We start from the raw sequence: 14041 nt of genomic DNA on the forward strand, positions 1-14041 counted from the left end.
TGGACTGGCATGCTGCAGTCCACGCGGTTGCAAAGAGTGGGACACGACTTAGCAACTGAACAAGAAGAAGCTTGTATGGTTCTCGGTGTGTTCAACACAGTGACAAGATTGGCCTGTGGGAGGATTTCTCAACCTCTCTTTTGACACCTGCTATGTTTGAGAAACAAAAATCTCATACCCACTGATCTTATTTGAAATTTCAGAATAAAAGCTGTAATAATTAAACACCAGCAAATGTTACAAGTTCATAAAATGGTGAGACTAAACAGAGATGACAGCTATCATATAATCTTGTAATAACTAATAAGATTTTTCACATATATATGCAACAGCAGTCATTTTTTGCCTGTGTTTTTATTTATTTTATCTGCTTTCAGCCTTATCTCCTCTACTTTCTTTACTTAGTTCTATGCATTGATTTGGAGAAGGAAATGGCAACCCACTCCAGTATTCTTGCCTGGAGAATCCCAGGGATGGGGGAGCCTGGTGGGCTGCTGTCTAGGGGGTCGCACAGAGTCGGACACGACTGAAGCGACTTAGCAGCAGCAGCAGCAGCAGCATGCATTGATTTCCCTTTCTCTTTTCAGTAAGATAATAAATAAAATGCCTCATACAGTGCCTGGCATAAAGGAGGCATTCAGAAAAAACTAGTTCCTTCCCATCATGTCACTTGATTTCTTTCATCCATTAAACTCTTTTCAATGCTTGGGATAAATTCATAGGCAAAAAAGGAAAAAAGAAAACCCAAAAGCAAAAAACGAAACTTGTTCTTGTGAAGCTGGTATTCCAGAATGAGATAAATGGGGGCAAAAAATAATATATAAATAAATTATAAAATATATTTGTATACATAAGTGAGTAGGATAAAGAAAGAAGAGAAAGGGGGACCAGGAATGCCAAGGAGATGATGGAAGGAAAGGGCAGCTGCACTTTTAAATAACATCCTTAGGTTTGGTAAGTGTCATTAGCGCTACAGTGTTGAGAAAAGAATATAGGGGCCAAAGACTGAAGCAGAGAAATAATTAGGAGGCTTTGTGGTGGTAGTAGTGAGGTAGTGACAGGTGGCTGGACTGAGGATCTATTTGAAGGTGGAGTCAAAAGTATTTCTGACAATCTAAACCTAGAAATATCAGAGGCAATAAGAAGGCCAAGGTTTTTGGCCTGAATGACAAAAAAAAGGTGAAGCTTTGACAGAAATGTGTGGTCTTCTTTAAAGATGTGGGAAAAACTATAGGAAGAATAAGTGTATATTGGGAAAGAAGGGAAATCAAGAGTTTGGACATTTAAAAGCTCAGAAATCTCTTATACATCTGACTGGTGATGGAACAAGGCAGCTGGACCTATAGAACTGGAGTTCAACAAAGAGATGTAGGCTGAAGATATAGATTGGAGTTTGTCAAGGTATAGAACATATATACAGGAAACTGAAAGAGATCACCAAACACAGCATAAACAAAAGATCTGGGCCCACGGACAAATTCCAGTGTTAAAAGGTTGGAGAGAAGATGATGAATCAGGAAAAGAAGACTGAGGAGAAGTGAAGTGATATTGAAGAAAACAGAGAATGAAATATAATGAGAGCCAATGAAGGGAAGTTATCAAGGGCTCTCTAGTCAACTTTCAACTCACCACCTGCTATTCTCCATGATTCCAAATTATTGCTTAATTACAGTGTATGATCTCTTTTAATTCTGTTTTTATTACAGTCTATTTGTTTTTTCTCTTCTCACACTCCACCACCTTCCTACCAGTAGTCCCATGCCCATATTTTTAAAACCATTAAACCACAGTAATAAAGCATGATATGCATAAAAACAAAGGTTACACGTGAATCTTTCAAAATACTTCACCCATTTTGATTGATACAAAATAACCATATTTGATTAAAATAACCTACTTGAAGAAAGCAATCAACAGGTTCACCATGATGATATATTGCACGAAGAGGTAGACAGCTTGCAGGAATGGAGTAAGAAAAGAACCAGGAGGGCAGGATGGCTGGCTTGAACAAACTGCAAAGAAAGAATTTATAAGAATGAGAGACAAGGTGAATCACAGTCCTATGACCATGGACAAATATTTAGCACACTGTCTTAGCAGAATACCACAAACTCTTGACATTTTTAAGATTCAGATGGTTGTTTTCCAGAGTTCTTTTCAACTCTGAGTGTCTACAAGGGTTTCATTCCCACAGAGTGGTGGAATCCTCTACATACCATCTATCTCAGAAGCATAGACTTCTCCATATATCATCCAGTATGGCTCAAATACGATATCTCGGGCAAGGGTCCAGGATGGGGGCTCCTTTGGTGAAAGGATGGCTTTGCGTGCCACTCCAAAGCTCAGTAGGACGATGGCCATGATGATCACAATGTAGAACATGTTTGCTGTCTACAAAAAAGCATGGCACAGAAACAAACTCACAGACTTAGAAAATGAACTTACGGTTGCCAGCGGGAAGAGATAGGGAGTTTGGGATGGTCATGTACACACTGCTATATTTAAAATGGATAATCAACAAGGACCTACTGCATAGCCCATGGAACTCTGTTCAATGTAATGTGGCAGACTGGCTGGGAGTGGCGTTTGGGGGAGAATGGATACATGTATATGTATTGCTGAATCATTCTGCTCTTCACCTGAAACTATCACAACATTGTTAATCGGCTATACCCCAATAAAAGTGAAAGTGTTAGTCACTCAGTCGTGTCTGACTCTTTGTGACCCCATGGACTGTAGCCCACCAGGCTCCTCTGTCCATGAAAATCTCCAGGCAAGAATACTGTAGTGGGTAGCAATGCCCTTCTCCAGGGGATCTTTCCAACCCAGGGATTGAACCCAGGTCTCCCTCATTGCAAGCAGATTCTTTACCATCTGAGCCCCAGTACAAAATAAAAAGTTAAAAAAAAAAAATGGCACAGCCAGAATTTTAGCATAGATTAGAAATTAAAAACAAATAAAATACCTGGAGTCATCATAATTATACCTGCCAATAATAAGACTGTCTAGTCATTGACCAAAACACCTAGTCCATGAACAACTGGATTTCCTTTGTCTAAAACATCTTGTTTTCTCTGCACAATATGTGTTTCAGGTAGCCTACAGAATAATTTAAATGTACTAACAGTAGAGAATCTGCTTTTTTTAAGAAGTGATGAAATATGAATAGCTTTTGATTGGCTAATATCTAACTTTTCATCAGAGATTACGAAAAGAAAAAAATTAGGGTAATTCAAATTAGTAAAATGGCTCCTTATTCCCAGGATTATCTTCAGCAGTATTTAGAGTCTGAGAAAATTGATCAGGCCAAGAATCTGCTGAACAATTCCAGGCTACTTAGCAAACTGAAGAATTTAAGGGGGAAAAAAAAAGATGTAAAAGCAACTATAAAATGATGTTTGTTAAATCCAGTGGTTCATTAACATTCAGTTAGTCTTTGCAGTAAAAGTAAGCCTGATCCAACCCTCCTACAATGTTGGTGGGAATGCAAATTGGTACAGCCAACTATGGAGAATAGGATAGAGGTTTTTTAAAAAACTAAAAATAGACCTTCCATATGACCCTGTAATCCCACTCCTGAGCATGTATCTGGAGAAAAACATGATCTGAAAGGATACATGCAACCCAATGTTCATTGCAGCACAGTTTACAACAGCCAAGACATGAAAGCAACCTTGGGGTTTCCCAGGTGGCTCAGTGGTAAAGAATCTGCCTGCCAAGCAGGAGACATGGGTTCAATACCTGGGTTGGGAAGATCCCCTGGAGAAGGAAATGGTGACCCACTCCAGTATTCTTGCCTGGAGAATGCCATGGACAGAGGAGCCTGGTGGTCACAAACAGCTGGATATGATGTAATGACTAAGCAGCAATAGCAACAAGAAGCAACATAAATGTTCAGTGACAGAGGAATGGTAGAAGATGTGGTGCATCTGTACAGTGGAATATTACTCAGCCATTAAAAAGAATGAAATAATGCCATTTACAGCAACATGGAAGGACCTAGAAATTGTCACACTGAGTGAAGTAGGTCAGATAGAGAAGGAGAAAGATCATCTGACATCCCTTATATGTGGAATCTAAAAAGAAATGATACAAATGAACTTAATCACAAAACAGAAAGACTCACAGACTTAGAGAGTGAAGTTATGGCTACCAGGGGGAAGGATGGTGGGGGGAGATAGTTACAGAGTTTGGGATGGACATGTACACACTGCTATATTTTAAATGGAAAACCAACAAGGACCTATTGTATACCACAGGGAACTCTGTTCAACGTTATGTGGCAGCCTGAATAGGAGGTGGTTTGGGAGAAATGGATATATGTATATGTATGGCTGAATCCTTTCACTGTTCATCTGAAACTATCACAACATAGTTTGTCAATCGGCTATACCCCAGTACAAAATAAAAAGTTTAAAAAACAAAGTAAGCCTGACTGTTTTAATGCACAATGGAGGACTGCTTGAGAACACATACAATATATACATGTACCATACACACGTGTATTATAATTTTTAAATGCTCTTTAAAATAATTCATTTCTATTACTAAATGTATTAATACATCAGATCAATCTACTTGTTCACTGTGGCAGAAACTTACACCATGAATTTACTATTAGCTTCCCTTCCATGAGGCAGGAGCCACATGACCTATTCTGGCCGATGGGCTGTGGAATAATAGTGATTTGACTCACTTCCCCTTCAGAGCAGTTAAAAGCTGCTCCATTCCTTTAAAATCATGCTCCTCCATGGAATTTTCTGCATCCCTCTTATTTCCTGTCATAGGAAACCTCAGAAGCCACATAATGACATGGGTATGCCCCAAGAAGGAAGGATTCGCGATCCCTCAGTCACTGGATAGAGGCCAGCCTCCATGAGCACCCATCAGTCTTTGCATTAGGAAGAAATAAACTTGTACTGAGTCACTGGGATACACTGGTTACCTCAACATAGATTACCAAATTAATACCAATGTCACCAAGACCAGAGAAAATATTGCTGGTCTAAAAGAAAAGTATAAAGCAACAAAAATCTATCTTTGGTATCCTGGAGGTTCTCCTTTTACTGTCTTCTTCCTCTGCCTCAACACAACTCTTCCTTCTCAAGAGCTTGCCCCTTCCCTGTTAGTGAGTATTCTAGAAGAAAAAGCAAAGAAGATCTTGAGGTGCTGTCTTTAAGTCTTGTGCAAAGTCAGTTGGACAGGGCTTATACAAGTGCACAGTAAGCTCAGATGGCAGACAGAGCCAGGTGGTCCAGATTCGAATCCCGGCTCCCCAACTTACTCCTTTGGGAAATTTACTTAAACTCCATTTCCCTGAATGTAAAATGTGGATAATAGTACGCATCTCTTAAAATTGTTTTTAAGATTAAATGAGTTAATATATACAAAGTACTTAGAACAGGGTGTGGCCCACAGTAATCACTATTTAAGAGTTGGCCAGGGGTGGAGAGATAAGACAAATCAGTATTTCAGCTTACTGTGCTCAGAGACAAATACGACTCAATCCCCCATTATCTGGCCCTAACCAAAAGGGTAAGAGAGTATCACAGTCAACTATCCAATATGCTATCCAAGGACATTTGTTAAATATGAATTTAAGTTATACAATAAGTGGTGATGAAGTGTGTACTTCTTTAAATAATTTTAAAAGTTATAATACTATTGAATATGAACCATGATATCAGGTAGAACTGTTAAAAGAACACCAAGTTATACAGCAGACAGTACTCACCATTTTTGCAATCATGGTCACATAGGGACCTGCATGTTGATTCACAGCAAAGAAGTCCAGGAGCCGTGAGAACCAGAATATGATGTTGATGCAGTATATTAGTCTTCCCGCTGTGTAGAAAGGAGGGTCACCCCACCGAAAGCCAAATCCCACCAAAAACAGGCCAATAGCCACAGTTTCCATTAGGTTCCAGTACTCGCTAATCCATACCTTCACCTTTTGAATAAACTTCCCAGGTTCTGAAATACAGACCTAAAACATGACAGAAAGAAAGAAACAAAGAACGGGTTATAACCCGAGTCTCATCAATATGATCTTCAATACTTCAACTGTTCATTTACAGAGTAATTGAATTCTGCCAAACCTTGGATCATAAGGCAGCTTTGGAGATGTAAATTATCCTTGGGAAATGAATTATTTAAACAATTCTATAAATACAGCTTAATGTGACTGTTAATGCTGGTCAACTATTTAAAAACCCAATCAGAAGTTTAAAAAAAGAAGGACAAAAGAAAAGTTTTTTCTAGATTTGATCAATCCTAAACTAACACAGTGAAACACTGAGACAACTTTAAAACTCGACATTGCAATGGAATATAGCTGCAATGCCATTTTATGATGAATAGCCTAGTGTAAAGAAATGAAAGAATCCTATAATCTGGTCCCACTATTGCTGTTAGTGAACAGTTAGCAAATTGAACGTGACATTAGAACTCACTGTTACAAGAAATTACCCCGCAACAAAATGTCAGACAAATTGAAATGTCAAACAGTAAACGCATTTTTCCTGAGGCATTAAAAAAAATGGTAGAATTTAGATAACATTTTTCTGCTGAATTGTTTTCTACGATCTATAAACTCCACAATAGTAACTAGCAGGCAACATAAATATAATTACTAAGACTATATCTACATAATATACAGTATTGGTCATAATAGCTCTAGGACAAACTCAATATATGTAAATGCACAAATGTAGAGCTACATATACAGTGCTTCTAAAATAGTCTAAGTTATACTATATGTGATTACATTATAACTGCATGGAAATATTCATTCCTTTTTTTTTTAAGTGACTCACTATAAATTAAAAATAAAAAGTTTGCTTTGTTTTGTTTCTTGGACTACTTACCCCAGAGGGATGTTTAGTGGGAACTTTCAAAGGCTATACATGAATTCTTTACCACTGCACAACTTTAGCCACTATGTGACATGAAACCGATAATATGTAAGTAATGTTGCTGCTGCTGCTGCTAAATCGCTTCAGTAGTGTCCAACTCTGTGTGACCCCATAGACGGCAGCCCACCAGGCTCCGCCGTCCCTGGGATTCTCCAGGCAAGAATACTGGAGTGGGTTGCTAAGAAAATCAATCTCATTAAAAAAAAAAAAACACTCTGGGGATGGGAAATCTAACAGTCAGAGGGTCTAATGACACTAGACACCATCACTCTGTGACTGATAAACACACTAAGATGTCCTCAAAAATAACTGCTTTCAAAGCGGCAACCAAGAGAAATTACTTGGAAACAATAAAAGGTTGAGATCGGAAATTTCCCCCAATTACCCTCTTGTAGCATGCCAAGTCAGGATCATTGCCCGCCCCACCTCAACCTTTGACCTCTCCATTTTCACCACCCCATCCCAGAACACCTCTAGCAGAGGTGTACAGAAGACAAAGGGAGAAAGGGTAACTCACCTCTCTGACTTTCTCAATGGCATTGGTGAAGATGTAGATAATAACAAGCCACTCTTGCATGCTGGGCTGGGGCTGCATCTCCACCAACACGGTGTAAGTGAACAGCATAAGGAATGCCAAGTACACCATCTGTGAGGGGGACACGCATTCCCTGGTCATGAGTGAGTCATAGTGGAGGATACCAAGCAGACAAGGACCCAACTCAACAGACACGCAGACACGCAGACACGGACCCAACTCAACAGAAATCACATGGACTTCAACATGATAGCAGGGAAATATAACTGGGACTACCTCTGATTATTGATGACCTAATATCAAGGAAAGCACAAGAATCCACAGTTCTCTATTCTATGATTCTGTGGAAGGAAAGAAGAGCACTGTTCTCAAATGCATGGAAGTGGGCACTGTCTCATCTTGTTGGCTCCTGATCAGAATTTTCAGAACCCTGCACATTCTGGCATGGACACAGTCAGGCTAACAGCAAGCCAAGAGGGAATCGCACACCTTCTCCTCCATTTAAACAGAAAACATGTGTCCTAAGGATGCCAAAGGAGCAGTATTGGTAGGAGACTGTTTTCAAATATAATAAGTTGTGATGTTTATTACTGCTGAGAATTTTATTTTATGCTGATTAAAATATCCTGGTTGATAGAAAAGTATTATCTGATTGTGAATCTTTATAATTAAAGACTGTTGACGTTTTTATCTATAGCACTTAAGCACTCAGCCTAACACATGATAGACAATCAAGAAATGTATATTTAAGCTATATGTATATTCAACCTAGATTTCCAATCTCTTCCAAGAATTAAGGCACAGTAAACAAAAACACATAGATATATGGTGATGAACAGCTTTGTGATCTTATCTAACATTCTTATGTCTTACAATTTCCAGAAATAGAATAGCTACACACATTTAAAAATGTGACACATATTACTAAGTTGCCAGCCAGAAACATTTTACCAATTTATCAATCACCAACAAGGCATGAGACAATGCAGCCCTTCAAATATCTTCAGAGACCATGCACAGTGCTACCTGATAAACACGTATTACAAATCCCAGATTAAAAGAGAGAAAAGTGCCTGTGTGTGTGTTCATTCTCATGAAAATCATATTATTTTAAACTGAATCTTTATTTATCAAATCTGTTTGAGCTCTACCTAAGTTTCATAAGTGTGCTAAGCTTAGTTCTGCATAGAGAATGGCTGAAATCACTTTTGACTATACCATATTGGCATATACGATAGGTGGTATTTCAGGCGGGCATAATGGCTATTAGCATGAGTTAAGAAACTTAATAGGGAAGCATATAAGAAAGTTAAAGTAAATTCTATACTTCTCTAGATCTGTATTTCATAGTTTTAATATGTTTGATGATCCCATAGGGACACAATTTAAATAAACTTGTACTGTCAAGCAGACGTTTTTTACATCGTTGTCATTGGTTTCATGGTGGCCAGACACTAAAACGCTGTAGATATTGGTGGTATTACTTCTGACTCTTTTTTTTTCTTTCCAAGTTTTAAAAAGATATCCAAAAATGTTTACATTTTTGCTTTTTTGTCATAGCATTTACAACAAGACACTGCTTTAATAAAGCACACGTGCCATAACCTAGCAATGTAATGGCCATGACTAAAATGCCTGTGCTCACAGCTAATACAATTCATTGTGGTGGGTAGATATGGTTGGCTAGTTTCTTCTTTTTCTTAGCTATTTGCATCATCATTATTGTTGTTGTTGTTCCATTTGCTTAGTTTGCCCCTGTCTCTAAGAGTTCATAAGCTGGAATTTTCTAAGGAAAGAAACACTTGAATACTCTACCCAATGATGTGACAATGCTTGGGCTTCCCTGGTGGCTCAGCTGGTAAATTATCCACCTGCAATGCAGGAGACCTGGGTTCGGTCCCTGGGTTGGTTAAATTCTCTTGATGCTACTATCAGAGTCTCTAGGATTTTGCTGCATATTCACAAAAATGGTAAAACCTGAATCATCTGAATGAAGACTTTCTTTTTGAAAACATAAAAGTTATTTGGACCTATGCACTTATTCAATAAGTATATGAAACAAGTGTGTGGTTGGGCAAGGAAATATTTTGAAATATAACACATTTAGATAAATATCCTCTTATAATGACTTTAAATGTTTTAGAAATATACAACCTTAACCATAAGCAATTTAACTATAGATAAGCATTAGAAAAATAAATACTATTAAATAAATGTAAAAAGCACTCAGTACATTTAGTGGATAGTTATTGCTTTCTCTGTCTCTCCATCTATGACAGATTTAGTATTTGATACAATTCTTCTAAAATTTGTATTGTTCTCCATATATTTATAAGTATTTGCTACTGAAGACCACCACCACCACCACAACAACAAAACACTTGCATTTTTAGTCTATATTACACAACATTCCTACAGAGAAAAAAAATCAACTACTGACATTTTTGCCCAAGATGGGAAATGAATCCACCCCCATCACTTAATTCTACAACCACTATTATTCATTTTATTGTTCCACAAAGTTTCAAATGCTTAGTTCCAGCTGTGCTAACTGTAAGCACTTAGAAGAAGAAAAAAATGCTTGTGCTTTCACTCCCAAAAAGTAGGAGAGACCTGCCCTCACCTTTCCTCACCTCCTTCCAATCTTCTTTCCTACTTCCTTTGCCAGGCCTCCCACTTTTTCTAAACTACATTTTTATTACAAGTTGGTAAATTAGGCATATCACTATCAACATTATCATTAGCAATTAACCATCCTGAATACTATATATAATATTTTAAATGGGACCAACCGTATAAAACCAAAACTTGACAATTGGAGCATTGTAGAACTCATAGACTTTCCTGGTCCAAGGAAGGGTTTGGGGCCCACTCTTTAAATCAAAGTGCTGACTTTCATCTGTTTTCTCATCAGGTCCCCTTTCCAAATCTTTCTGTAAAATGAACAAATAATTGCTTATTGTCAGAGCTTTAACTAAAATACTAACATTTTTAAATATCTAAAATATTACATATTTCATAAATACATAAATATAATAAATATATTCGAAATTAATTGGGCACTCACCTGCCAAATTACAATCTTAGTCTTGAACAGTAGAAAAACTACATGTACTGTATTGATCTTTGACAGGGTAAAGAGAAAAGGGCATTTCTGAAAAGCAAGCTGAGTCTCCCATAATCAAATTTAGTCAAACTAAGAGTAGTTCCAAGCATTTTAAAATGGTCCCTCTTCCTATTCTTTTTAATCTCCTTTATCAGTAATTTTGGAACCTAAGGATATTCATATAAATAAAGTCCTTGTGAAATCAGTTAAGTAGAGAATAGAATTGTTTCCATATAAAAGGAGGACAAAATGGATAGAGAATGGTGATACATCTTTCCCAAGTCACAGGGAAGTCAGGCTCAGTGTTTGTTAGTTTAAGAATTCTGACTTTGACAGCTTTCCACTCATTAATAATAAAAGAGGTTCTTTACCTGAAGTTCATGGACTCTCTGAGCTTCTGGAGTTCTTTGCACCTGCTGCAATTATATGCAAGCATTTGTATTGTACGTGTATTTTCTAGGGAAAGCATTTTCCATCAGTTTCTCAAAAGTTATGGGTCAGCGTAAAGGGGTTAACAGTTGTAGGTGGTGAGAAAAGAGTATCTGTGTGACAAGAAAGTGGTTGCATGAATGTGACTAACAGAGGTGTCTGCTCAGAAGAGCCATTAGAGAGAAAAAAGATAGAGAAAGGGAAAAGCGCTTGTACCCTGGATACTTTTGAGAAGAGGAAACTTAGGGATGATGAAAGAAAAGCAGAAGAGGTATCACCCTGCTTCGTAGATGTCTGTGTGATTTTAATCTTTTAACAGGAAATGTATTACTTTTGTAATATTATGAAAGTCATATTAAATGAAAAGAAAGGAACGTTCTATGGTGCCTCTCAGACTAGCCTACTTCTTCAACCTATCCACAAAAGATGTCTCTCGAACACCAGACCTGCGTGATTACCAAGAATTTCCAAGCCAAGGAATGAATCAAGTTTTGCCTGAATTATCCATGTAATCGCAAGAAAATTTAAATTTTGAGGCCTCAAGCCTTTAGATGGGTTTTCTCAGGGCCTGACTGATAGTTCTGTCATTCATGTCACTTTGGACAGTGGAATCGGAGATGTGATTTAGAAGTACAGGAACTGAGCCAGTTACTAACAGAGTTGAACCAGCCTAGAGTTAAAATGGCTTAGAACTGTGGCTTAGAACTGATTTTAAAAGTCATCATATACTGTGATTTTAATGACATCAGTACCACTTCAGAAAGACTCCAGAAAGCTATTTAAGTAATGACCCTGTTATTAAATAACTTCTCTTATTATTATATTATAAAACATTAATTGAGGGCTTCCCTGGTAGCTCAGTGGTAAAGGATCCACCTGCCAATGCAGGAGGCACAGGTTCGATCCCTGATCCGGGAAGATCCCACATGCTGCAGAGCAAATAAACCATGTGCCACAACTACTGAAGCCCCTGTGCCCGAGAGCCTGTCCTCCACAACAAGAGAGTAGCCCCCACTTGCCCCAACTAGAGAAAAGCCCACACATCAGTGAAGACCAAGCACAGCCAAAATAAATAAAATTTTAAAAAACACTAATTAAGCCTATCTCTAAGTTGAATTCAAAGACCAAATACCATGACATGTGTATGAAGTTCTTGATGTTTTGTCTGATTATGATATCAAATAAAACACACAATATCATCTGCCAAGAGTTGTGGCTGGAAAGCAAAGTGCTGGAAAAACACCTGTGTTGGAAAGATTGCTCAAGCATGAATATTTCCACCAGGATTCAAGGAGATGATGACATGTTCTCCAGTTACAGTGATTCAGAGTGAAGTCTCTTAAAATGTGGCCTGGTTTAAAGATAGTTCTTGGCCATGTGCGCTTACCAGAGAGAAAGATTTTGCAGCTTTAAGGCATGAAATAGAATGCCAAATGAGGAGAAATGTGAAAGAAGGCTGTACTGTTAGCCTTGAGACCATACAAAATCAAACATGTATATGTGAATGTCTCACATATAAAGATTGCCTTCTATTTCTAATAAGGTTAGGCCAGCACTACATTTCTCTTCTTTCCTTAAAAAAATAAAAAATGAAATGGTCTAAACTTAGTGACCATATAGTCTAACCAGTACAATCACAATTATGACAACTTGCAAAGCCCAGTTTTGCAACACAGAATTTCTCACACACTCTGTAGAGGTTAGAATGTACATGCCATCTTGTACTCTGAGAACCCCAAACAGAACTATCAGGCTTAGAAAAGAATGGAAGGGAGGGAAGAAGGGATAGAAGAGGAACACATATACCCAAAGAGTCATGATAGTCAAAGTATTTAATAACTCATCTGGTTAACTGATCTGGCATTATCAATCAGAATGGATGCTCAACCAATCACAACAGATGCCAGCCATACAAACTATAATTAATTCTTTTTCATTTAACATTTATCAAAAATGTTTTCAACATTATAACAAATACCTCATAAGTACAAAAGCCAATCAGACAAGACACTAGCTAAAGATGCCTCACTGAAGTATTAAATACCAGAAAAGATATTCACTACACTTCACAGTCCATCTAGTCAAAGGTATGGTTTTTCCAGTGGTCATGTATGGATGTGAGAGTTGGACTATAAAGAAAGCTGAGCACCAAAGAATTGATGCTTTTGAACTGTGGTGTTGGAAAAGACTCTTGAGAGTCCCTTGGACAGCAAGGAGACCAGACCAGTCCATCCTGAAGGAAATCAGTCCTGAATATTCATTGGAAACTGAAGCTGAAACTAATATTTTAGCCACCGGATGCGAAGAACTGACTCATTTGAAAAGACCCTGATGCTGGGAAAGATTGAAGGCATGAGGAGAAGGGGGTGACAGAGGATTAGATGGTTGGATGGCATCACCAACTCAATGGACATGAGTTTGAGTAAACTCCCGGAGTTGGTGATGGACAGGGAGGCCTGGCATGCTGCAGTCCGTGGGGGTCACAAAGAGTCGGACATGACTAAGTGACTGAACTGAACTGAACATCTCATAGTAAATGGAAACTTCATCAGCAATGATCCAATTTTGAAACATAAAATTCAAAAAATGGATGTGCAGACAGCATATTGGAGGCTCTTCAGCAAAGATGGGTTGCAAGAGAACCAGCTCAAGTTACCCATGAAAGAGTACACATTTGGGAACTCAAGTAAAACTATCCAAACTCATTGGATATAACAAGTGAAAAAACTGTGGCATGAAACAGTGAAGATCAGCACAAATTCTAAACCAGCATTTTATAAAATATTTTGAAGGCTATGAGGCATCCCTTATTATAGCTTTTGAGAAACAATAAGTCCATTTGTTCCACTAGTCACAAAGGAAAATGAAATATTAAGCAGCTTCCTAGATATAATAGAGTCTTTGATTTTGGCAGAAATAGGATATTTTGCTTAATCATATATGGAGATTAATCAGAACTATCATACATAGTATACTTGACCATACTATAATATGATTAAGATTGTTAAATAGTTTGTTAATAAATAAGCTATGTGTCTGTATATGTTTGTGTGCAGT

General features: G+C 37.8%; 1 protein-coding gene across 3 annotated transcripts in view; it reads right to left on the bottom strand.

The window, feature by feature from the left end:
• The window catches only part of TRPM6 (transient receptor potential cation channel subfamily M member 6), a 120433-nt gene that overhangs the window by 49081 nt on the left and 57311 nt on the right, over positions 1–14041 (bottom strand). For 2 of the 3 annotated variants that reach the window (XM_081505489.1, XM_081505469.1), the window contains 5 exons: positions 10242–10382; positions 7432–7560; positions 5735–5986; positions 2217–2391; positions 1898–2012 (listed from right to left, as the gene is read on the bottom strand). In XM_081505489.1, coding sequence (XP_081361615.1) covers positions 1898–2012; positions 2217–2391; positions 5735–5986; positions 7432–7560; positions 10242–10382 — 812 coding nt within the window. Of the gene's footprint in view, positions 1–1897; positions 2013–2216; positions 2392–5734; positions 5987–7431; positions 7561–10241; positions 10418–14041 lie in introns of all 3 variants that reach the window. The other variant, XM_081505478.1, reaches the window with a different exon arrangement.

This window comes from Giraffa tippelskirchi, chromosome 1, assembly GCF_054371585.1.
Source record: "Giraffa tippelskirchi isolate mGirTip1 chromosome 1, T2T-mGirTip1v1.2.pri, whole genome shotgun sequence".
NCBI classification, from domain to species: Eukaryota; Metazoa; Chordata; class Mammalia; order Artiodactyla; family Giraffidae; genus Giraffa; species Giraffa tippelskirchi.